Below are 26,248 nucleotides of genomic sequence, written 5' to 3' on the forward strand. Positions count from 1 at the left end.
AGGTTTAGGCCAGATAAAGGCTGATTAAATGAGAGGCCAGGAAAACCAACTTGTGGCGTGCTGATGAGGATACTGATTCATAAATTTACTTATCTAGTTAAGTTTTTAAAAGCATAGAATCTGCACAATTTGGGAAGTACATGTACCTACTGGGACTAGTTCATAGCAAGACAACATATGACTTCCTGTGAGGGGAAAACGCAGGGCCACGCAAGCTTAGGTTGACAATGCATTACACAGGACGAGGGGCTCAAGTATGTCTGATATAGTAATAAATTTCACCTGATTTTTGTTTTTTCTTTGTGGTACTTGAGGTAGAACTCAGGGCTTCACATATGCTAGGCATGTGCTATACTACTGAGCTATATCCCAGCATGATTCAGTATTTAATTTGATTTTGGACATTTCACTTGGTTCCAAATTTTCAGAGGATAGGGAGGTGATGAAAAAAGTGAAATCTCTGAGTGAGGACAAAGCTTTGCCTAACTGTCCCAGAAATGTGCTTCATGTGAATTGAATGAACACAGGCAGGGGACACAAAATCAAATTGAGTTTTGTTTGTCATGGGTGCTGTGACTTTCTGATAGGAGACTGTTTCAACTCATGTAGAAAATAGAAGACTTAGTACTATATATGCATGACTCATGCAGGTACTGCAACTTTATTAAATTCTTTTGGAGATGTTCATATGGTTCCACAGGACTATATTCCTGTTAAAGTTCCATCTTTACAGTATTTATGGAACTTTTTTGGTTCCAGGAAAGGCATGAACTGGCACATCTTCTGCTATTCCAGGGAAGTTTTCCTACAAGTCTTCATTGAATGTTGCAGCCAAACATGTCCCTACAATGATGTGTTGTCTCTGGGGACTTAAACAAGTATTCACTAGAGATCATTTGGCTCCTTCAGGGGGTCTTTCTGGCTTTGGTAATATCATTTTCCTCATTGATCAAAGAAATTTGTCATTTGTAGTGTTTCTATGCAAACTTGGGAACCAAATTTTCTGGATCTGAGATGAAATTGTGAAGCTTTTCCATGAATTTTTATTTATGCTGTATAAAAGATCCTTGCATAAGGACTGTAGTCAGAAAGACATGTTTAATTTAGCATGATCTGCTCAAACATCACTCCCTCCCCAGCTTCTGTGGTGACTCTTTTAGTGTGGGACATTGTCTTCCCGACAAATTTCTGTGATATGCATCAAGACATCAAATATTTTGAGTATTTAGTGTCTATTTTCAATCTAGATATCAGATTAAGAAGAGGCTAATAGGGTTAAGAAACCTCATGGTCTCTAGAGTCCTGGAGGTTTTTAACTACATTGAAAGATGCTGACATCACTGTATACATTCTTTGTTTTCATCTTCTTCAGAGTGATCCACAAGTTCAGCAACCTGAATTAATTTTCCTTCTACTTGAAGATTAGATATATATTGGAATCTGGTATTATCCTTGCTCGATTTTTTATGATAAGATATTGAAATCAAATTTAATTCAAAAATTGTCATGAGAGTGTCAAAATATCTTTTCTGGACATGGACATTCTTTGAATAACAGAAATACAATCATGAGATTTCTGTGAATGAGCATATAATGGATTTAAATATTATGAGAAGAATTTCATTGTATCTCTTTAATTAATTAGTCGACCTCCAGATAGAAAAAGGTTCCATGTTAATAGAGAGCAGAACACATATACTGTTTGTGGCATAATCAGATTTAGTGTGATTTCAGTGCTAGATCTGAAGTCTGGATTGGTGAGAAGTTTAAAATGACACATGCCAACTACCTGCACCAGAAAGCCTCTGCTTCCTGTTCTAGTGCAGCAGCAGCTAGTAGACCAGTAGTTCCACCCTCAACCTGTCAGGCTCCCCTCCCAGTGCAGAGCTCTGAAATCAAAGAAGGAAAAGATAATTTTTCATCTAAAGAACACCAACATGGTGCTGTCCAGGCTGCTGCAGCTGGTCATGGCATCAATGTGGCTGGGTAGGGATGGTTCCTGTGGGACGGGGTCTCCTCTGTGACCTAGGGATGGGGAGAAAGGGTGTAGCCTTAAAGGGACTTTGGGAGGGAGGGTTAGCAGGGAGCAAAATCATACTTTTTTGTCCCACACCACTTGTCCCTAAACTTTCTAATTCTGTCCTTTTCCCTTCAGGATCCAGTTTTGCCCAGAAGGTAGCTCAGGCCCAGCCAGCCGTGTGGGTGCAGGAGAAGGAGGTTGTGAGCCTGCACTGCACCTATGAATCCAGTTCTTCAAGTTATGGTCTCCTCTGGTACAAGCAGCCCAGCAGTGGGGAGATGGTCTTCCTTATCCTTCAGAACTCTTACAGCCAGGAAAATGCCACACAAGGTCGCTACTCACTGAGTTTGCAGACTGCAAGCAAATCCGTCCAACTTGTCATCACAGCCTCACAGCTGGAGGACTCAGCGGTGTATTTCTGTGCACTGAGAGATGACACAGTGGGAGAACTGTTGGAGGCAGTTGTACAAAAACCCAGGGTATGTCTGAGACACCCACCTGGTGTAGGGACCAAGGAAGGGAATGGCCACCCAGACAGGATGTGGCCAGGGCTGTGGCAGCTCATGTCTGGGGTTGGAGGGAAAACACTCTCTCTGAGGAAACCCTCTCAAGGTTCATAGACCACATCAGAGTTATCACTAACCAATGCCATCCATGTTCCTGAATCTTTGGATTGAAGATTGACACAGAAGTTTTGACACAAGATAGAAAAGGAAGAATAAGCGCAACAAACACTTTGTCATTTGGATATAAAATTTAGCTGAAAGAATTGGCTAAAGTAGTAAAAATCTGTATGAACTCTTGGATTTTCAGAAAAAATTTTCATTAAGTATTTATTGAATAAAGATTCTGTTTCTAGTGTATTTTAAAGTGAGGAAGGTCTTGAAATCTGTGTGTATGTGTGTGTGTTTAAGAAAAGTCATGCTGTTTCATACAAAATGAATTTGACTTATGTTTGCTTTCCTTGAGTAAAAGGTACCCATATTTACTTTCTAGAAGTGTCTGTTATACTACAATCTTTGTTCTAAGGATTTCTTATATCTTCTCAATGACTTTACCAGAGAAGAGCTCCGTTTCCATACTGAAAGTTTTGTCTCATTCTTCACATCTATGGAAAGCTCAGTAACTAGTGGTTCTTGGATGTATGGAGGATATACCCCACGAAGACCTCTTTACAGGTAGAGAAGGGATCATTTTCTCCTAAAAGTTACCATACTTTAAAATTATTAAATTCCCACTTTCAGTATAATAAGTTCCTGCTTACTTCTTTAGTTTTATTGTTCTATTTGTTTCATTCTATGCTAGTCACAGAAAGTAGTAAATTTTATTACCTGTTAGGGTAAATCACTTCTCAGCAGTAAAGTTTACCATGAAGTTTTTAGTAATCATTGCAGTTATTTTTCAACATAAATGTTTGAATCTGTCCCAATTTTTTTCATAGTCAATAACCCTCTACTAAATCAAATTAAAAAAAATACAAAACCAAAGAATGCTTCAAAAAAAGAAGTTGAAATTACATCTATTGAATGTATTTACACATGAAATATCAACTTATTTATTAACTCAATTAAGATAAGGGCCAATTTTCTCAACTTTTTAAAAAATTAAAGTATTATTCATAGTAATTGGTTTTAACCTGACACAACCTTATATGTGTGGAATTTGATTTTGGTTCATGTTCCCCCCCTTTTCTTCTTCTCCTCCCTTCCCCCATACTTCTTTCTCTACTCTACTGGTCTTCCTTTCCCTCATTTATTTATTTTTGATTGGGTCTTTCTACTTACACATAAAGTTGAAAAATTGTGTGGAGTATTTATATACACACATAGCATGATTTTTTAAAATTAATTTTTTATTTTCTACCCTTTACCATCCTGCCTCTCTCCCTCTGGATCTCCTTCTACTCTATTGGTCTTCCCTATATCTTTATGATATCCAATCCTCTCCTCCTTCTTTCCTTTATTTTATTTTAGCTTCCACATATGAGAGAAAACATTTGACCCTTGATTTTCTGAGTCTGGCTTTTTTTTTTTTTTTACTTAGTATGATGATCTTAATTTATTTCCATTTACCATTAAACACCATAATTTCAATTCTTCTTTCTATTTGAGTAAAATTCCATTGTGTATATACATGGTATAATATCTTAATCTATTAATCTATTATGGGTATCTGGGTCAACTCCATTATTTAGTTATTGTGAATTGTACTCCTATAAACATCGAAGTAGCTATATCATTATAGTATGTTGGTTTTGGTTCTTTTGGATAAATGTTAAGGAGTAGGGTAGCTCAGTCACATGGTGGTTAAATTCACAGTTTTATGAGGACTCTCTATTGCTTTCCAGATTGGTTGTACTAGTCTGAAGTCCTACCAACAATGTCCAAGTGTACCTCTCCCCCACATCCTCACCAGCATTTATTGTTGTTTGTGTTCTGATCATTGCCATTCTGACTGGAGTGAGATGAAATCTTATGTAGTTTTGATTTGCATTTCTTTGATTGCTAGAAATGTTGAACATTTTTTCACACATTTATTTGGCCAATTGTGTTTCTTCTTTTGAGAAATATCTGCTTAGTTCTGTTGCTCATTTATTGAATTTTTTTTTTTTAGTTTTAAGTTTTTTAAGTTCTTTATATATTCTGGATATTATCCCCTGTGGTAGTAGCAACTGGTAAAGCTTTTTTCCCATTTTGTAAGTCTTTCTTCACATTCTTAATCATTTCCTTTGCTGTACAGAAGCTTTTTAATTTGAGGGCATTCCACTTTTTTTGTTTTTTGTTTTTTTTTGATAGTAGGGATTGTACCCAAGGGTGCTTAAACAAGGAGCCACATCCCTAGTACTTTTTAATATTTTATTCAGAGACAGAGTCTCTCTGAATTGCTTTAGGGTCTTGCTAAGTTGCTGAGGCTGGCTTTGAACTTTTGATCCTCTTGCTTCAGCCTCCTGAGCTGCTAGGATTTCAGGTGTGCATCACGATACCTGGCTGGCATCCCACTTATTGATCCTTGGTTCTGTTTCTTGAGTTTTAGGTGTCTTGTTAAAGAAGCTGGTGCCAACACCTATATGATGGAATGTTACTTCTATTCTAGGGATATTTCCTTCTATCCTTAGCTTCTTCAGAATTATTGACATGAATAGGTGCTGGATTTTATCAGAGTTCTTTTCTGTATCTATTGTGATGATCATGTGATTTTTGCCCTTAATTCTATATAAGCACTGAATTTGTTGAATTGTGTATGTTTAACCAACCTTGCATTTCTAGGATGAAATCCACTTGATCATAGTGTATTATCTTCTTGATGTATTTTTGTATATTATATTGTATATTATATTAAGAAATTTTGCATCTGTGTTCAGCAGGGTTTTTGGTTTGTACTTTTCTTTCCTTGATGTGTCTTTGGTTTTGGTATTAGGGGGTTATACTGGCTTCATAGAATGTATTTGGGAGTGATTTTTCCCTTTCAATCTCATGGAATAATTTGAGGAAAGACTGGTGTTATTTCTTTAAAGGTCTGATAGAACTAAGCTGATAATCTATCTGGTCCTGAGCTTATCTTTTTGGAAGGCTATTAATTGCTCTTTCAATTTCATTCTTTGATATTTGTTTGTTTAGGTTTTCTATATTTTTCTGTTTCCATCTGGGCAGGTCACATGTATCTAGATATTTGTCAGTGTTTTTCCAGTGTTTTGGTGTATACATTTTCAAAGTAGTTTCTAATGATTCTCTGGATTTAAGAAGTTTCTATGGCAATATCTCCGTTTTAATTTCTAATTTTGTTTATTTGGATCTTTTCTTTTTCTTTTGGTTCGTTTGGCTTGGGTTTATTTATGTTTTTGAAGAACTGCATTGATCTTGTGTATTATTTTTTTATTCTCAATTTCATTGTTTTTGTCTCCACTCTTAATTATTTCTTGTCTGTTACAGAGTTTGGAATTAGTTTGTTCTTCCTTTTCTAAGGGACTTGAGGTGGAACATAAATTTATTTATTTGAGATCTATCATTTTTTTTAAAAAAGTAAGCACTCAATATTATAATTTTCTTATTAGAACTGCTTTCATATCATATCTCTGTTCTCACTTGATTCAAAGAATTTCTTGATCACTTCTCATTTCTTCTTTGATTTATTCTTTATTTAAAAAAGTATCATTCAATCTCCATGTGCTCATATAGTTTGTATTGTTTCTTGTTAATTTCTAGTTTCACATCATTATGTTCTGAGAGGCACAGGATTATACAAATTCTTTTGTATTTCCTAAGACTTACATTGTGACCTAGAATATGGTCCATTTTGGAAAATGCTTTAATGAGCTACTGAGAAGAAGGTGCTTGGGTGCAACATATTCAGCTGTTTTGGGGTGAAATAGTTTGTAGCAAAATATTAGATTCATTTAATTCTTAGTATTATTTAGGTTTGAAATAGTTTTATTGACTTTATGTTTTGATGGCCTGTCTATTGGCAATAAGGGTGTATTAAAATTAACCAGAATTATTGTATTGGGGTTTATCTGAGATTTAATGTCAAGGAGAATTTTTAAAAATGCAATTAGGTACAGTGACATTTGAGGCATATGTATTTGCTATTGCTATATGTTCTAGTTGGATTGTTCCCTTTACTTGGAGGTAGCAGTCTTCTTTGTATCTTCAGATTAATCTTTGCTTGAATTCTCCTTCTCAGCAGAATCTCCACACTGCTTTCCAGAGTGGCTGCACTAATTTGCAGCCCCACCAGCAATTTATGAGTGTACCTTTTTCCCCACATCCTCTCCAACACCTATTGTTGCTTGTATTCTTGATCGCCATTCTAATTGGGGTGAGATGGAATCTTAGTGTAGTTTTGATTTGCATTTCCCCTTTAACTAAAGATGGCGAACATTTTTTCATATGTTTGTTGATTGCTTGTAGATCTTCTTCTGTGAAGTGTCTGATCATACCTTAGGCCATTTGTTGATTGCATTATTTGTATTTTTCCTGCTCTCTAGATATTGTGCCACAGTTCATGTGTATTCTGATCATGTTCTATCATTTCTTTTCCCTTTATTGTATTCTATGTACTCAGTTCACATACTCCATCTTCAAGGGCTGAAGTTTTATTTTCTACACAAGCTAATATGTTGGTGATGCTTTCAAGTACATTTTTAAAAATTTTTCTTTCTTTTTAAATTTTAATTTATTTTTATTATAAACAAATGGGATACATGTTGTTTCTGTTTGTACATGGAGTAACAGCATACCATTTGCGTAGTCATACATTTACATAGGGTAATGATATTTGATTCATTCTGTTATTTTTTCCTTCCCCTCCACCCCTCCCACCCCTCTTTTCCCTCTATACAGTCACTCCTTCCTCCATTCTTGCCCCCCTCCCAACCCCATTATGTGTCATCATCTGCTTATCAGTGAGATCATTTGCCTTTTGGATTTTCGAGATTGGCTTATCAGGTTTAGCATGATATTCTCCAATTTCATCCATTTGCCTGCAAATGCCATAATTTTATCATTCTTTATGGCTGAGTAATATTCCATTCATCAACTGAAGGGCATCTAGGTTGGTTCCACAGTCTGGCTATTGTGAATTGAGCAGCTATGAACATTGATGTGGCTGTATCTCTGTAGTATGCTGATTTTAAGTCCTTTGGGTACAGGCCAAGGAGTGGGATAGCTGGGTCAAATGGTGGGTCCATTCCAAGTTTTCTAAGGAATCTCCACACTACTATCCAGAGTGGTTGCACTAATTTGCAGCCCAACCAGCAATGTATGAGTGTACCTTTTTCCCCACATCCTCGCCAACACCTATTGTTGCTTGTATTCTTGATAATCACCATTCTAATTGGGGTGAGATGGAATCTTAGGGTAGTTTTGATTTGCATTTCTCTTATTACTAAAGATGGTGAACATTTTTCATATGTTTGTTGATTGCTTGTAGATCTTCTTCTGTGAAGTGTCTGATCATATCCTTAGCCCATTTGTTGATTGGATTATTTGTATTCTTCGTGTAGAGTTTTTTGAGTTCTTTATAGATTCTGGAGATTAGTGCTCTATCTGAAGTATGAGTGGCAAAGATTTTCTCCCACTCTGTAGGCTCTCTCTTCGCTTTGCTGATAGTTTCCTTTGCTGAGAGAAAGCTATTTAGTTTGAATCTATCCCAGTTATTGATTCTTGCTTTTATTTCTTGTGCTATGGGATTCCTGTTAAGGAAGTCTGATCCTAAGCCAACAAGTTGAAGGTTTGGACCTACTTTTTCTTGTATAAGATGAAGGGTCTTTGGTCTGATTTCAAGGTCCTTGATCCATTGTGAGTTGATTTTTGTGCAGGGTGAGAGATAGGGGTTTAAATTCATTCTGTTGCATATGGATTTCCAGTTTTCCCAGCACCATTTGTTGAAGAGGCTATCTTTTCTCCATTGCATATTTTTGGCCCCTTTGTCTAGTATGAGAAAATTGTATTTATTTGGATTTGTGATCGTGTCCTCTATTCTGTACCATTGATCTACCTGTCTATTTTGGTACCAATACCATGTCGTTTTTGTTACTATTGCTTTGTAGTATAGTTGAAGTTCTGGTATTGCGATACCCCCTGCTTCACTCTTCCTGCGAAGGATTGTTTTAGCTATTCTGGGTTTCTTATTCTTCCAGATGAATTTCATGATTGCTTGCTCTATTTCTGTAAGATACATCATTGGGATTTTAATTGGAATTGCATTGCATCTGTATAGCACTTTAGGTAGTATGGCCATTTTGACAATATTAATTCTGCCTATCCAAGAACAAGGGAGATCTTTCCATCTTCTAAGGTCTTCCTCAATTTCTTTCTTCAATGTTTTGTAGTTTTCAATGTAGAGATCTTTTACCTCTTTGGTTAGATTGATTCCCAAGTATTTTATTGTTTTTGAGGCTATTGCAAATGGCATAGTTTTCCTCATTTCCCTTTCAGCTGTTTTGTCGCTTGCATATAAAAATGCTTTAAATTTATGTGTGTTGATTTTATAGCCTGCTATTTTGCTGAATTCATTGATGAGGTCTAGAAGTTTTCTGGAAGTGTTTTTTGGATCCTCTAAATATAGAATCATGTCATCAGCAAATAGTGACAGCTTAAGTTCCTCTTTTCATATTTGTATCCCTTTAATTTTTTTAGTTTGCAATTGCTCTGGCTAGAGTTTCGAGGACAATGTTGAATAGAAGTGGTGAAAGAGGACATCCCTGTCTTGTTCCCGTTTTTAAAGGAAATGGTTTCAGTTTTTCTCCATTAAGAATAATGTTGGCCATGGGCTTAGCATATACAGACTTTACAATATTCAGGTATGCTCCTACTATCCCTATTTTTTCTAGTGTTTTGAGCATGAAGGGGTGTTGTATTTTGTCGAACACTTTTTCTGCATCAATTGAAATAACCATATGATTCTTATCCTTAAATCTATTGACATGATGGATTACGTTTATTGATTTTTGTATGTTAAACCATCCTTGCATTCCAGGGATGAACCTCACTTGATCATGGTGCATGATTTTCTTAATATGCTTTTGAATACGGTTTGTCAATATTTTGTTAAGGATCTTTGCATCTATAGTCATCAAGGATATTGGTCTAAATTTTTCTTTCCTTGATGTGTCTTTTCCTGGTTTGGGTATGAGGGTGATATTAGCTTCATAGAATGAGTTTGGTAGGGTACCCTCTTTTTCTATTTTCTGGAATACTTTGAGAAGTATTGGAATGAGTTCTTTGAAGGTCTCGTAGAACTCGGCTGAGAATCCGTCTGGTCCTGGGCTTTTCTTGGATGGTAGGTTTTTAATGGCTTCTTCTATTTAATTGCTTGATATTGATCTGTTTAAATTGTTTATGTCCTCCTGGTTCAGTGTGGGAGGAGCATATGTCTCTAGAAATTTGTCAATGTCTTTGGTAGATTCTATTTTGTTGGAATACAGATTTTCAAAGTAGCTTCTCATTATGTTCTGTATCTCAGTGGTATCTGTTGTGATATTTCCTTTTTCATCATGAATTTTAGTAATTTGAGTTTTCTCTCTCCTTCTCTTTGTTAGAGTGGCTAAGGGTTTGTCTATTTTGTTTACTTTCTCAAAGAACCAACTTTTTGTTTTGTCAACTTTTTGAATAGTCTCTTTTATTTCAATTTCATTGATTTCAGCTCTGATTTTGATTATTTCCTGTCTTATACTACTCTTGCTGTTATTCTGTTCTTCTTTTTCTAGGGCTTTGATCTGTAATGTTAGGTCATTTAGTTGTTGACTTTTCATTCTTTTCTGGAATGCGCTCCATGCAATGAATTTTCCTCTTAGTACTGCTTTCATAGTGTCCCAGAGATTTTGATATGTTGTATCATCATTCTCATTGACCTCTAAGAATTTTTTTAACTCCTCCCTGATGTTTTCTGTTATCCATGTTTCATTCAATAGCATATTATTTAGTTTCCAGGTGTTGGAGTAATTTCTATTTTTTATTTTGTCATTGATTTCTACTCTCAGTCCATTATGATCTGACAGAACACAAGGCAGTATCTCTATTTTTTTGCATTTCCTAAGGGCTGCTTTTTGGCATAACATATGGTCTATTTTCGAGAAGGTTCCATGTGCTGCTGAGAAGAAAGTGAATCTACTCGTTGATGGATGGGATATTCTATATAAGTCTATTAAATCTAGGTTATTGATTGTGTTATTGCATTCTATGGTTTCTTTGTTTGGTTTTTGTTTGGAAGATCTATCTAGTGGTGACAGCGGTGCATTAAAGTCACCCAGAATTATTGTGTTGTGGTCTATGTGATTCCTGAAATTGAGAAGGATTTGTTTGAAGCACAGGGATGCACCATTTTTTGGGGCATAAATATTTACTATCATTATGTCTTCCTGATTTATGGTTGCCTTAAGCAGTATGAAATGTCCTTGTTTATCCCTTCTGACTAACTTTGGCTTGAAGTCCACTTTATCTGAAATAAGGATGGAAACCCCAATTTTTTTCCTGAGTCCATGTGCGTGGTAGGTTTTTTCCCATCCTTTCACCTTTAGTCTGTGGATGTCTTTTTCTATGAGATGAGTCTCTTGCAAGCAGCATATTGTTGGGTCTTTCTTTTTAATCCATTCTTCCAGTCTATGTCTTTTGATTGATGAGTTTAGGCCATTAATGTTCAGGGTTATTATTGAGATATGATTTGTATTCCCAGTCATTTGGCTTATTTTTGGTTTTTAAGTGGCTTGGTTTCTCCTTTGAGTGGTTTTCTCTAAGGCAGTTCCTCCCTTTGCTGACCTACATTGTTGTTTTTCATTTCCTCCTCATGGAATATTTTGTTGAGAACATTCTGTAGTGCAGGCTTTCGATTTGTAAATTTTTAAAACTTTTTGTTTATCATGGAAGGATTTTATTTCATCTTCAAATCTGAAGGTTAGTTTTGCTGGATAAAGGATTCTTGGTTGGCAACCATGTTCTTTCAGAGCTTGAAATATGTTGTTCCAGGCCCTTCTAGCTTTTAGAGTCTGGGTTGAGAAGTCGGCTGCTATCCATATTGGTCTCCCCCTATATGCAATCTGATGCTTTTCTCTTGCAGCATTCAAAATCCTATCTTTATTTTGAATGTTAGGCATTTTCATTATAATGTGCCTTGGTGTGGATCTGTTGTGATTTTGTGCATTTGGTGTTCTGTAAGCCTCTTGTATTTGATTTTCCATTTCATTCTTCAGGGTTGGGAAATTTTCTGATATTATTTCATTGAATAGGTTGTTCATTCCTTTGTATCTCTGTGCCTTCCTCAATCCCAATAATTCTTAAATTTGGTCTTTTCATGATGTCCCATAGTTCTTGGAGATTCTGTTCATGATTTCTTACCATCTTCTCTTTTTGGGCAACTTTATTTTCAAGATTAAATATTTTGTCTTCATTTTCTGAGGTTCTGTCTTCCAAGTGGTCTAGTCTTTTGGTGATGCTTTCCATTGAGTTTTTTATTTGGTTTATTGTTTCCTTCATTTCAAGGATTTCCATTTGGTTTTTTTGAGAATCTCTCTTTGTTGAAATGATTTTTGCTTCCCGCAGGTGCTCTTTTAGCTTATTGGTATTATCCTTCATTGCCTGCATTTGCTCTCTTATCTCATCCTTTGCTTCGTGAATCATCATAATCATGTATAATCTGAAGTCCTTTTCTGACATTTCTTCTAACATACTGTCATTGGATTCTATTATAGAATCTAGATTTGTTTGGATCATTTTCTTCCCTTGTTTTTTCATGTTGTTCAAGTAGCTTCCCCTCTTGCAGTGCAGATCTGGGGTATTGCAGATTTCCCCCTATTGAATTATAGTGGCCCTATAGGTTTCCAAAACCCTTTCTTTAAGGGGAGATCAATATTAGCAGTGCCCAATTCAGACACTATGCAATCCTAGACCAAATAGCCCCTATGAGGACAATAACAAAATTGTCATAATAAACAGAATGAGTTCAAATATTATTTTCAATAAAACAAACAGATTTGCCATAAGGTCTGCAGTTTCTAATGGAGGACAAAGAGGATGCAGAGGGGTGTAGAATGTGGCTGTTAATGGGATAAGAAAAGATTATACAGAAGTTCTAGATAATAGAAAGCGTGAGAGTGTAATCAAAAGAAATCGGATGTTAGCATGCAAAAAAGGGAGAAAGAGACTCTGAGGGAACAGGTAAACAAAAGGAAAGGAGAGCAAGAAAAGTAAAATAAAAACTTAAATTTTTCCTATAAGGAGAAAAAAGAAAATCTACAGTATATCAGTCGTATAGTAATGAAACCTCCCAGAGTTCAGTAGCCTGATGCATGAGAGGTACCTGACAATGATCTTTAAGCCTCCAGCAGGCGTCTCAGGATGGGATTTGCCCCATGTAAAGATTGGAGCTACAGCTTCCAGGATTATCCAAGATGGCAGCTGTGGCTTCCAAATGTGTTGGCAAATGGGGAGCTGCAACTCACGGTGTGGATGTGGTCAGCTGGAGGTCCTGGAGGTGGGATGCGGTTGGTCAGGCAGGGGTCCCGGAGGTCGGGTGTGTTTGGTGTGGTTGTGGGATCCTGGAGGCCCGGTGCAATCAGTTGGTCTGGGGTCCTGGTGATAGGGCGCAGTCAGTCGATGTGAAGGCCCCAGAGGCAGGGAGTGATCGGTCGGACTGAGGGATCCTGGAGAAGGGGCTCAGTCAGTCCGGCCAGGGGTCCTACGGGTCCTGGCTGTTGTCTCAAAATGGCAGCAACCACGTGTAATCAAACCTGCAGGTACTGTGACAGAGAACTTCCAGGCAACAGCAGGCAGCTGGTGCTCCACTGGCAGTCAGCGATCAGTTTGCTGACTGTTGTCGGACGATCGGGAGGTGAACCTCGTGTGTTGGGTGATGGATAGGTGTAAGGCAGGTGAAGGACCGGCCAGAGGCAGGAAAATGGCGGATGATAGGCACCTGACAGTGAGAAATATGCACTCAAAAAAGGTGTCAATATGCTGGCAGACTGCAGGTCAACACAGCAGACAAATGGGGTAAACACCAGGGAATTGATAAGCAGCAAAAACTGCCTCACCAAGAAACAGATATCCTCTGCTTTTTGAAACCGGAGTTACAGAGCGACAAGGAACGCAGCCTCCCTCTAGTCCACCTCAAGTACATTTTTAATTTGATTTATTTTGTCTTTCAGTTCCAGGAGTTCTGATTGGTTCTTTTCAATGTTTCTATTTCTTTATTGAAATGGTCTTTTGTCTCCTGTATTTTCTTTCTTAATTCATTCCTTAGATTTTCATTTGGTTCTCTGAACATTTTACGAATCAGTTTTTTATAATCTTTCTCTGGAATTTTATTCATTTACATATCTGCAGGATCCTTTGTTGGGGGATGTGAATTTTGGGGATAGTTTTGTTTGCCTGTTTACTTATGTTTTCAGAGGTCTTGGGCTTGCACATCAATTGAGATAGATTTTCCTTCCTATTTTATATACTTTTGCTTTTGCATGTAGCTATTTTTGGTGGGCAACTTTTTTTTTTTTTTTTTTTTTTTAATATATGAGTAGATGTCAAGAGATGGGACCTAATGTCCCCCTCTGGTTGTTCCTCCTTGGGTCTGGTTGTTAGTTTGGGATTTTTGTCTCCCAAATTCTGTGAGTTAAAGTAATGTTAAGGCTCTGGTGGAGTTAGGTCATGTGTGAGGTGAGAGCCACTGTTGCTTGACTGAGATGTGAGATTTCTCTGCAGCAGGATCTCTGTTCTGTGATTTTGAAGTGTACTAATCATTTTCCAACTCCTCTTAGAGGAAATGGGGAGCCAGTGTTAGCATTAATGCATCAAAGGATGTACAGTCTTTTTTTTTTTATTGTAAACAAATGGGATACATGTTGTTTCTCTGTCTGTACATGGCGTAAAGGTATACCATTTGTGTAATCATAAATTTACATAGGGTAATGTTGTTTGATTCATTCTGCCATTTTTCCCTTCTCCCCACCCCTCCCACCCCTCCCCTCCCTCTATACAGTCCTTCCTTCCTCCATTCCTGCCCCCCTCCCTAAACCCAACTCCAACCCCAACAGTAACCCCTCCCACCCCCCATTATGTGTCATCATCCACTTATTAGCGATATCATTCTTCCTTTGGTTTTTTGAGATTGGCTTATCTCACTTAGCATGATATTCTCCAGTTTCATCCATTTGCCTGCAAATGCCATAATTTTATCATTCTTTATGGCTGAGTAATATTCCATTGTATATATATACCACATTTTCTTTATCCATTCATCAATTGAAGGACATCTAGGCTGGTTCCACAATCTGGCTATTGTGAACTGAGCAGCTATGAACATTGATGTGGCTGTATCTCTGTAGTATGCTGATTTTAAGTCCTTTGGGTATAGGCCAAGGAGTGGGATAGCTGGGTCAAATGGTGGTTCCATTCCAAGTTTTCTAAGGAATCTCCATACTGCTTTCCAGAGTGGCTGCACTAATTTGCAGCTCCACCAGCAATGTATGAGTGTACCTTTCTCCCCACATCCTCGCCAACACCTGTTGTTGCTTGTATTCTTGATAATCGCCATTCTAATTGGGGTGAGATGGAATCTTAGTGTAGTTTTGATTTGCATTTCTCTTATTACTAGAGATGTTGAACATTTTTCCATATGTTTGTTTATTGCTTGTAGATCTTCTTCTGTGAAGTGTCTATTCATTTCCTTAGCTCATTTGTCGATTGGATCATTTGCATTCTTGGTGTAGAGTTTTTTGAGTTCTTTATAGATTCTGGAGATTAGTGCTCTATCTGAAGTATGATTGGCAAAGATTTTCTCCCACTCTGTAGGCTCTTTCTTCGAATTGCTGATAGTTTCCTTTGCTGAGAGAAAACTTTTTAGTTTGAATCTATTCTGGTTATTGATTCTTGCTTTTATTTCTTGTGCTCTGGGAGTCCTGTTGAGGAAGTCTGGTCCTAAGCCGACATATTGAAGCTCTGGACCTACTTTTTCTTCTATAAGATGCAAGTCTCTGGTCTGATTCCGAGGTCCTTAATCCATTTTGAGTTTAGTTTCGTGCATGGTGAGAGATATGGGTTTAGTTTCATTCTGTTGCATATGGATTTCCAATTCTCCCAGCACCATTTGTTGAAGAGGCTATCTTTTCTCCATTGCATATTTTTGGCCCCTTTGTCTAGTATGAGAAAATTGTATTTATTTGGGTTTGTGTCCATGTCTCTATTCTGTACCATTGATCCACCTTTCTATTTTGGTACCAATACCATGTCGTTTTTGTTACTATTGCTTTGTAGTAGAGTTGAAGATCTGGTATTGCGATATCCCCTGCTTCACTCTTTCTGCCAAGGATTGCTTTAGCTATTCTGGGTTTTTTATTCTTCCAGATGAATTTCATAATTGCTTGCTCTATTTCTGTAAGGTACATCATTGGGATTTTAATTGGAATTGCATTGAATCTGTATAGCACTTTTGGTAGTATGGACATTTTGACAATATTAATTCTTCCTATCCAAGAACATGGGAGATCTTTCCATCTTCTAAGGTTTTCTTTAATTTCTTTCTTTACTGTTCTGTAGTTCTCATTGTAGAGATCTTTCACCTCTTTTGTGAGATTGATTCCCAAATATTTTATTTTTTTCGAAGCTATTGTGAATGGGGTAGTTTTCCTAATTTCTCTTTCTAAAGATTCATCGCTTATGTATAAAAATGCCTTAGATTTATGTGCATTGATCTTATATCCCGCTACTTTACTGAATTCACTTATGAGATCTAAAAGTTTTCTGGTGGAATTTCCTGGTTCCTCTAAGTATACAATCATGTCATCAGCAAATAGGGATAGTTTGAGTTCTTCTTTTCCCATTTGTATCCCTTTAATTTCTTTGGTTTGTCTAATTGCTCTGGCTAGAGTTTCAAGGACGATATTGAATAGAAGTGGTGAAAGAGGGCATCCCTGCCTTGTTCCAGTTTTTAGGGGGAATGCTTTCAGTTTTTCACCATTTAGAATGATATTAGCCATGGGCTTAGTGTAGATGGCTTTTACAATGTTAAGGAATGTTCCCACTATCCCTATTTTTTCTAGTATTTTGAGCATGAAGGGGTGCTGTATTTTATCAAATGCTTTTTCTGCATCTATCGAAATAATCATGTGATTCTTGACTTTAAGTCTGTTGATATGGTGAATGACATTTATTGATTTCCTGATGTTGAACCAACATTGCATCCCTGGGATGAAACCCACTTGATCATGGTGCACTATCTTTTTAATATGTTTCTGTATGCGATTTGCTAAAATTTTGTTGAGAATTTTTGCGTCGATGTTCATTAAGGATATTGGTCTGAAATTTTCTTTCCTTGATGTGTCTCTGTCTGGTTTAGGAATCAGGGTAATATTGGCTTCATAGAGTGAGTTTGGGAGGGTTCCCTCCTCTTCTATTTTATGGAATACTTTGAGAAGTATTGGAATGAGCTCTTCTTTCAAGGTTTTGTAGAACTCGACTGAGAACCCATCTGGTCCTGGACTTTTCTTTGTTGGTAGGCTATTGATGACTTCTTCTATTTCATTACTTGAAATTGGTCTATTTAAATTGTGTATGTCCTCCTCGTTCAGTTTAGACAATTCATATGTCTCTAGAACCTGTTGATGTCTTCGAAATTTTCTATTTTGTTGGAGTATAGGTTTTCAAAATAGCTTCTAATTATGTTTTGTATTTCAGTCGTGTCTGTTGTGATATTTCCTTGTTCATTCCGAATTTTAGTGATTTGGGTTTTCTCTCGTCTTCCCTTTGTTAGTGTGGCTAAAGGTTTATCAATTTTGTTTATTTTTTCGAAGAACCAACTATTTATTTTGTCAATTTTTTGTATTGTTTCTTTTGTTTCAATTTTGTTGATTTCAGCTCTGAGTTTAACTATTTCCTGTCTTCTACTACTTTTGGTGTTGGTCTGTTCTTCTCTTTCTAGGGCTTTGAGCTGTAGTGTTAGGTCATTTATTTTTTGAGTTTTACTTCTTTTATTAAATGCGCTCCATGAAATAAATCTTCCTCTAAGTACTGCTTTCATAGTGTCCCAGAGATTTTGATATCATGTTTCTTTGTTCTCGTTTACCTCTAAGAATTTTTTAATTTCCTTCCTAATATCTTCTGTTATCCATTCATCATATGATAGCATATTGTTTAATCTCCAGGTGTTGGAGTAGTTTCTGTTTTTTACTCTTTCATTTATTTCTAACTTCAATACATTATGATCTGATAGAATACAAGGTAGTGTCTCTATCTTCTTGTATTTGCTGACCTTAGCTTTGTGGCATAATATATGGTCTATTTTAGAGAAGGATCTATGTGCTGCTGAGAAGAAAGTGTATTCGCTCTTGGTTGGATGGTATATTCTATAAATGTCTGTTAAATCTAAATTATTGATTGTGTTATTGAAATCTATGGTGTCTTTGTTCAATTTTTGTTTGGAAAATCTGTCCAGTGGTGAGAGAGGTGTCTTAAAATCACCTAGTATTATTGTGTTATGGTCTATTTGGTTTCTAAAATTGAGAAGGATTTATTTAACATACATGGATGAGCCACTGTTTGGGGCATAGATGTTTATGATTGTTATATCTTGCTGACTTATGCTTCCCTTCTTTATGAAATGTCCTTCTTTATCCCTTCTGACTAACATTGGCTTGAAGTCCACATTATCTGAAATGAGGATGGATACTCCAGCTTTTTTGCTGAGTCCATGTGCATGGTATGTTTTTCCCCATCCTTTCACCTTTAGTCTATGGGTATCTCTTTCTATGAGGTGAGTCTCTTGCAGGCAACATATTGTTGGATCTTTCTTTTTAATCCAATCTGCCAGTCTATGTCTTTTGACTGATGAGTTCAGGCCATTAACAGTCAGGGTTATTATTGAGATATGATTTGTGTTCCCGGTCATTTGGTTCATATTTAAAATTTTTGACACATCTTGGTTCCTCCTTTATTTGACAGTTCCTTTAGGATAATTCCTCCCTTTGCTGATTTGCTTCTTTGTTTTTTATTTCTTCCTCATGAAATATTTTGCTGAGAATGTTCTGTAATGCTGGCTTTCTTTTTGTAAATTCTTTTAGCTTTTGTTTATCATGGAAGGATTTTATTTCATCGTCAAATTTGAAGGTAAGTTTTGCTGGGTATAAGATTCTTGGTTGGCATCCATTTTCTTTTAGAGCTTGAAAAATGTTGTTCCAGGCCCTTCTAGCTTTTAGGTTCTGGATTGAAAAATCTGCTGATATCCGTATTGGTTTCCCCCTGAATGTAATTTGGTTCTTTTCTCTCACAGCCTTTAAAATTCTGTCTTTATTTTGTATGTTCGGTATTTTCATTATAATGTGCCTTGGTGTGGGTCTGTTGTAATTTTGTGTATTTGGAGTCCTATAAGCCTCTTGGGCTTGATTTTCCATTTCATTCTTCAGATTTGGGAAATTTTCTGATATTATTTCATCGAATAGATTGTTCATTCCTTTGATTTGTTTCTCTAAGCCTTCCTCAATCCCAATAATTCTCAAATTTGGCCTTTTCATGATATCCCATTGTTCTTGGAGATTCTGTTCATGATTTCTTACCATCTTCTCTGTTTGTTCAACTTTGTTTTCGAGGTTAAATATTTTGTCTTCAATATCTGAAGTTCTGTCTTCCAGGTGTTCTATCCTATTGGTTATGCTTTCTATGGAGTTCTTAATTTGGTTTATTGTTTCCTTCATTTCAAGGATATCTGTTTGGTTTTTTTTCAATATCTCTAACTCTTTATTGAAATGATCTTTTGCTTCCTGAATTTGCTCTGTTAACTTTCAATTGGTGCGATCATTCAATGCCTGCATTTGCTCTTTCATCTCATCCTTTGCTTCTCTGATCATTTTAATTATGTACATTCTGAACTCCCTTTCTGTCATTTCTTCTGCCATGCTGTCGTTGGATTTTATTGATGTAACATCTAGATTTGTTTGGGGCATTTTCTTCCCTTGTTTTCTCATTTTGTTCAGGAATCAGTAGGTCATTAAGATATTGCAGATTTCCTCTATCAACTTATAATGTCCCTGAAGATTGCTAGTATATCGCCTCTTATCCTTCAGTAGCCTGAAGTCTTGGAGGATGTTGATAATGCGGAGCTCCACGAAGAAGCTGCCTCTCTAGGGGTGGTGACCCTCAGGTGGCGTATATTCCCTGCTAGTGGGCAGAGGTGACTCCACTTGTTGACCAATGGTCATCCAATGGGGAACTAGACTGCGGGCTGAGGCAAGGCCTGTTTGTGCCTGTGTCTCTGGTTTTACCGTCCCTGTGGGAAAACCTCACCCGGCAGGGAAGACTCACTCGGTGGGGATGTCTCGCTGGTCAGTTGCCCTCCTAGAGGTTCCCCTCAATCTACAACTACTGCCTGGGCTGGGCTGTCTTCCTCTGCAATGTTCCCAGGGGCCCGGACCTACGTCCTGGGCCTGGGAGCCTCACCCTTCGCAGGCGAGTCTCCTTAGGCTGCCTCTCCCAGAGAATCTGCCCGCAGCCCTGGAAACTTCGCTCCGCCCCTAGGCGTGTCTCTGTGCGGCTCTTCCAGCAAGAAGCCACCTAGCTCCTGGGACCCTGCTCTGCACCTAATTGCCTGGCTATGCGGCCCCTCCTCTGAGCCGCCAACTGGAGCCCCGTACAATAGCTCCGAGACCCAGAGACCTGCCACACACCACCTCTTCCGGACAGCCGCCCGGTTTCTGACGCAGTCACTAGGAGCCCAAGCAACTCACTTTGCGTCTCCTCCTCCCGCCAACTGCCTGTAGCCCTAGGCAGTCACTCTGAGTCCAAGTGACCCGCCCTGTTCCTCCTCCTCCTCCTCCTCGGGGTAGCCCCCCGGGTGTTCAGGAACCGTGGCTCCGAGACCAAGTGACCCACCACGCTCCTTCTCCAGGCAGGCCACCGGTGTTCAGGAGTGGTCGCTTTTAGTCCAGTCAACTCACCACTCGCCTCCTCCTCTGGCAACCGCCTGTAGCTCTGATGCAGTCCCTCTTAGGTCAAGCGACCCACCGCTCTCCTCCTCCAGGCAGGCCACCGGTGTTCAGGAGCGGTCGTTCTGAATTCAAACAGTCGCCCCGCAGCTCCTCCTCTGGCAACTGCCTGTGGCTCCGATGCAGTCACTCTTAGGTCAAGCGACCCACTGTGCTCCTCCTCCAGGCAGGCCACCGGTGTTCTGGAGCAGTCGTTCTGAGTTCAAACAGCTCGCCACACAGCTCCTCCTCAGGCAGCCGCCCGGAGCCCCAGTGGTTGTTCCGAGTCCAAGCGCTGTGCTGAGTCGCCTCCTCTTCCCAGTTGTCCGTGTTTACTGCTCCTGTGGGGGGAGGGGCGTCTCGCCGAGCAACTCTACTTCACAAAGTTCCCTGCGTTCGGGGCCACCGCCCCATCCGGGACGCCTCCCCAAAGGGAGAGACTCACCCGGAGGCTTTGAGTTGGTCCCAAGTCTCTCACTATCTCCTCTTTTGAATCTTGCGTCCTGGAGCAACGTGAAACGCAACTGCCCTCTAGGCCGCCATCTTGAAATCCCCCAGGATGTACAGTCTTAAGATAAGTGTCTGTTGTTTACTTTGGTATCTATAAGAGTAATTGCCTCTTCTATAGGAATGGTGGCATCAGCATTACATCAGCACCAACAATAGAAAAACTCAGTAAGATCAGGCATCTGACAGCATGTGTCTAATATGTTGTGCACTGTATTAATAATCACAACAACATAATGGGGTAGGAATTACATAAATTATACGGTTATATTATTTAGTGGGATTACAGTTTCATAAGTAAGAGAAAATAGAGTAGGAAGGTGAGAGAAAGTTTGAAATATTTTAAAAAGTGATCAGAGGAGAGGTAGGAGATTTGGCTGGAAAGAAGAAGAAATTACAAATTAACAGAAAGTAATTAAAAAAAGAAAGGAAGAGGGAACAGGAAAATTCAATTATCATGGGGGTAAGAGTGGTGAAGGGGAGATAAGAGGGAAAATAATCAAGGTATGAACAAACCAGCAAATGTGAGGTCAAAATAACTCAAACCCTTGTATAATTGTACTGCATGTAAGTCAAATCAAGGCTAAGTAATAAATGTGCAGAAGAAACCTATTAATGTGAAAGTGCATGAATATTCATGCAGTAAGAGCACACAACCACACACCACACACACACACACACAAACACACAATCATGCATAATGGAAAAAAGTCAAAAAATATAATAGGATAAAATGATGGTTGGAAAATTTTAAGGAGTTAAACTTAAAAAAGTAAAAAAATGTACATGTGGAGAAAAAAGAGATAGGGAAAATGAAAAAAGAAGAAACCATTTTAATGAGAAATGGAGGGCTTGTTTCCACTGTAGTGGTCAAAACTGCTGGCCGGAATGGATTTCATTCTTTATATTTATTTAGGCTCTGTAACCCTTGGGTCAAGGGCTTCTGTTATTAATGTCTGTGTGTTCATCACCTACCTGCCAACTGGGTGTAGTAGCTCTTAGCTTCTGTTCTCCCAGTTCAGGTTGGGATAGACTGGGGAATGCTGATGAACTGGGTAATTCTGTAGTGGGATGTGATGCAGAATTCAAATTTGAAAGACTAGTAATTGGGGTTTAGTCTTGGGTGAAGTTTGGAACTCTGTTGGTGGGTATTTGAGATTCGAACCACATGTCATATTGCTGGGGTGCTACCAGTCTCTGCTGGACATCTGGATGTCTGGGGCGTCCAGTAAAATCTGCTTTTAGGACATAGGGAATAACCCTCCAAGGCTGCACTTTCAATGCTATCAATGTGAATTACCAGGTAGCTGCTCTGGAATGTAGACACTTCTGTGTGGCCACTATAGTTGTCTTTCCAATAATTCTTACGGTGTGCCAACAACAAAGATTTTCTTTGTGCCTATTTCAGCCCCCCTAGTTCAGGCATACACTGCATATCAAAATGTGCAACTGCTGGCTACTTCCTTTATGTGTCCCTGATTTGTCTCTGCTCACTGCTGTGCAGTATTTATAGATAGTTTCCAGGCTGGGCTTATGGTCATTTCTGGACTAGAAACCTCACTTCCTGCTAAAATATCTGCTCTGGGGTCCTGAGCAATTTTTGTTTGGTTTCAATGAACCATTTTCCCCACTGACTCTGCGTACACTAAGTTTAGCCTCTTTCTCTAAAATACAGGTTCCCCCAAGTAAAAAAAAAATTTAAAAATTAGTTTATTGAATTTTGTTGTTATTTACTACACATCGTCTCTCAATGCCACTGCTTACCCCTCTTCTCTGTGGCCACCCTCAGTCAAGCTAGTGCATCTCTAATGCATTATTTTTTACATTCTGCTCAAAGTTTCTGGCATGCTGTGTGTTTGTAATATCTTTTACAGTCCAGTACTGAGTTGCAGTGAGTCCCTTTGCTACCCACCTCACTGGGAATCAGTTTTCCCACATCGTAAGTCTGGTGCTGGGAGGTGCACCCTTCCTCTAATCTGTCATCTTCTTTCCTAACTTCCTCAAATTATAAAAGGCCTCTTATGGTCTTCAATTATATTTTGAAGTTTCTTATATTTATTTTCGATTGAATTTCTCTTTGTTGTTACATATTCATTTTCTTTTGTGTTCATTTTTACCAGTATTCCAAATACAAAGAAATCATTGATTATATAGTTAATATTTTCTCCCTCTCAAGGTCTGGTTAATTTTCAGTCTATATAAACTATGTAGACAATGAGGATTTATTTTATGATACTAGCCAAACCTTAATCCAACACTTAAAATGATGGCATAATGAAAAGTACTTATTTTTGAACAAAGACACAAATACTTAAATTAAGAACTTTTAAAACAAAAGACAGTATTTTGATAGAATAATACAGTTTGATATTTAAAAACTGTATTCACTTAAATATCCATTTATTCAAAATGGTCAATGAGTACCTTCTGTGTGACCAACTTTGACCTGAGAACTTGGAATGGCCTTTTTATAGCCTTTATCATGAAGGAGGTCAGTTTCCATATAATAAGTTGACCTACCTGAATTTTCTATAAAATGATCCATAACTACTGGCTCTTTAGAGGGGCATTGTGCAAGGCAGAGTGTAAAATCTCTTTTCTCTGCTCTTGTTTTTTTCTTCATCTCTCCTCCAAAAGCATTTGGTGCTATCACGTGGCATCAAATTTTGCACACCCCAGCCCTTATGTGCTCCCTCAGGATCCCACAATACCAACTCTTCATTCTCTCTGATTTCCTCCTTCCACCTCTACCCCACTTTCTCATGGCCTAAATTTGGATTGGTGGTGGTTTAGTGGTTGGTTGATGAGCCATCCTGTAATGTAACTTCCTATTATTTTTGCACTTGGAAAGCAGAAGTGTGGGTAGAAGTCTTAAAGGGAAGAATCTTTACCATTTTTTAAAAAGCTTTTTAAATCGTGGTAAAATATTCATAACATGAGATTTACCACCCCACCATCTTCATTCGCACAGTCCAGTAGAGGTATTAAGTACAGTCACACTGTTGTGCAACCACCCATCTATGCAAAGCTTTTTACTTTGAAAAACTGAAACTCTGTGTTTCCTGTTTTTTTTTTTCCAACCTAGCATCATCCCAACCTGTTTTGCATTCTTGTCATATATCAGGATAGAATTTATAACTATTTGTTCAGAATGTCTAGAATAGTTCTGTGTCAGTTTCTAGCAATGTGACCTGGCATGCTGTAATGTGGTGGAGAGAAAGGGGTATGTGAACTCAACAATACTTTGGCCTGGATATCTTTTTTAAAAATTATAATGATTAATACATATTAATTATACAAATTTTAAGGAGTTTCACTGTGACATTTCCATACATGAATATACTGTACTTTGATTCCATCCACTCTCTTGTTTTACTCTCCTATACACTGTGCCATTACCTCTTCACCAGTTCCCCTCACCTTTTCTGATAGTCATTCTTCTCTTTCAGATCATCTTTTTTATTTTTATTTCTTTAAGTTACTTCATAAGAGAGAAAACATGATTCTTGTCTTTCTGTAGCAGGTTTCCAAATGATATCTGGGCCTGAAAGTCTTACTTAAGTCTGTATCGGAGAAGCTATTCTTAGGTTGACTCTGGTCTCAGGAGCTCCTTTATCAGAATCTGGGGAAAGAAAACTCCAGGGAACATGATCTTCCCCATAGTAGTGATTTCTCAACCAAGGCTACCTATTCATATTTTTGGCTTCATTTTGGCACAATTCAAATTTGAATTGTGCACCTAATGTCAGTTACTGCTGTACTTGTGGGGTACAGTGCTGAAAAAAACACAGAATCACTCAATAATGACTTGACTTCTTATTACTTCCTATAATGCTTTCATGACTTTTCTGTGTTGCCCACAATTGATGCCTGTGCATAAAATGGCCTGTATTAAAATGCTCATATTGATATCTTCTGGGCTACAGAGACACCCTGGGATGCTCTACTAAAGTGTTTCAGTGCCAGGTAGAGTCCCAAGAAAAAGAAGATCTTATAGGTTATGATAGCTATCCCTTAGATTTACAAGGGCCACCTGAGGACTGATATGTGCTTATAAATGAGGTCAGAGGTGAGGACAAGGTTCTGCCTTCTGGAAGGAGTCCAGGAAATCATTCTCCCCAGATCAGTCCCTGCCCACCAGGGGGTGCAGTTCCCTAACACTAGCTCACTTCCTGTGTGAACTGCAACTTTAGGGTCATCATTTCACTATGAATTCAACATTCTTCATGTTAAGAATCAAGAACATTATTTAGTCGACACTCTATAAAGATGAACGCTTCTCTGGGCTTAGTGGTTGTAATGCTCCTGATACTTGGTAAGTGAAATGCCTTTTAAAATTTGAACTCTTTCTTCTGTAATGCCAGAAAACTTTCTAGCCAAAAATATATCTGAGAGTTTTATCATCAAGGTGATACAGTTCTCTTTTCCCCTCAAGGAAGGATTCATGGAAACTCAGTGACCCAGACAGAAGGCCCGGTTACCATATCAGAAGGGATTTTGCTGACTATAAACTGCACTTACTCAGCAACAACCATAGCATACCCTGCTCTTTTCTGGTATGTTCAATACCCTGGAGAAAGTCTTCGGCTCCTCCTGAAAGCTGTGACGGCCAACGATAAGGTCAGCAACAAAGGTTTTGAAGCCACATACAATAAAGAAGCCACCTCCTTCCACTTGGAGAAAGCCTCTGTCCAAGAGTCAGACTCGGCTGTGTACTACTGTGCTCTGGGTGACACAGTGGCAGAAACTGCAGGGGGAGCTGAGCACAAACTCTGAGCAGCAACCAGAGGCCTGACTGCTGAGCATCTGCCTCTGGGATCCACTCTGGTTTCAGCACAGTCTGTTGTGTGTGCCATGCTGCTTCTCTGGTTGATGCAAAATCATACAAATGTCCAGAGCAGAAGAACAAAAGTGGACACACCCCAACTCAGTTCTTCATCAGTCGAAGTGAAAACAGAGGCTGACCGCATTAGTTCCTCATGCATACCAAAGTAATTTCAAGATAAAACCATTCAAACAATGAAGTCATCTCTTCACTCATCCTTGCAGACAAAGCCAGACCCCACATGTTGTTCCAGGTCACCCTGGTAGACATTGCTGTGGTTCTTTATATTTTTAGAGAGAAAATGTGCCAGAGGAGATGGCATCTGCATAAAGTCTTCCTAACAGAGTGTGGAAGGAGAGGTGAGAAGAAAGTTAGAGCTTCCATCTCTGAAATCCACAAGTGCTAATAGAGTAAAAATGGAAAGGAAGAAAGGAGGAGGAACAGACCTCACAGTAGCAAC

The 26,248-nt window shown here is 38.3% G+C and overlaps 1 gene segment (V, D, J or C); it reads left to right on the forward strand.

Moving 5' to 3' along the window:
• The first annotated feature begins 1,902 nt into the window (after positions 1–1,902).
• LOC124977021 (T cell receptor alpha variable 14/delta variable 4-like) lies at positions 1,903–25,555 on the forward strand. The segment is given in 3 exon segments: positions 1,903–1,986; positions 2,156–2,499; positions 25,399–25,555. Coding segments are annotated over 3 exon segments (417 nt in total).
• Positions 25,556–26,248: the final 693 nt, after the last annotated feature.

This window comes from Sciurus carolinensis, chromosome 2 (assembly GCF_902686445.1).
Source record: "Sciurus carolinensis chromosome 2, mSciCar1.2, whole genome shotgun sequence".
NCBI lineage: Eukaryota > Metazoa > Chordata > Mammalia > Rodentia > Sciuridae > Sciurus > Sciurus carolinensis.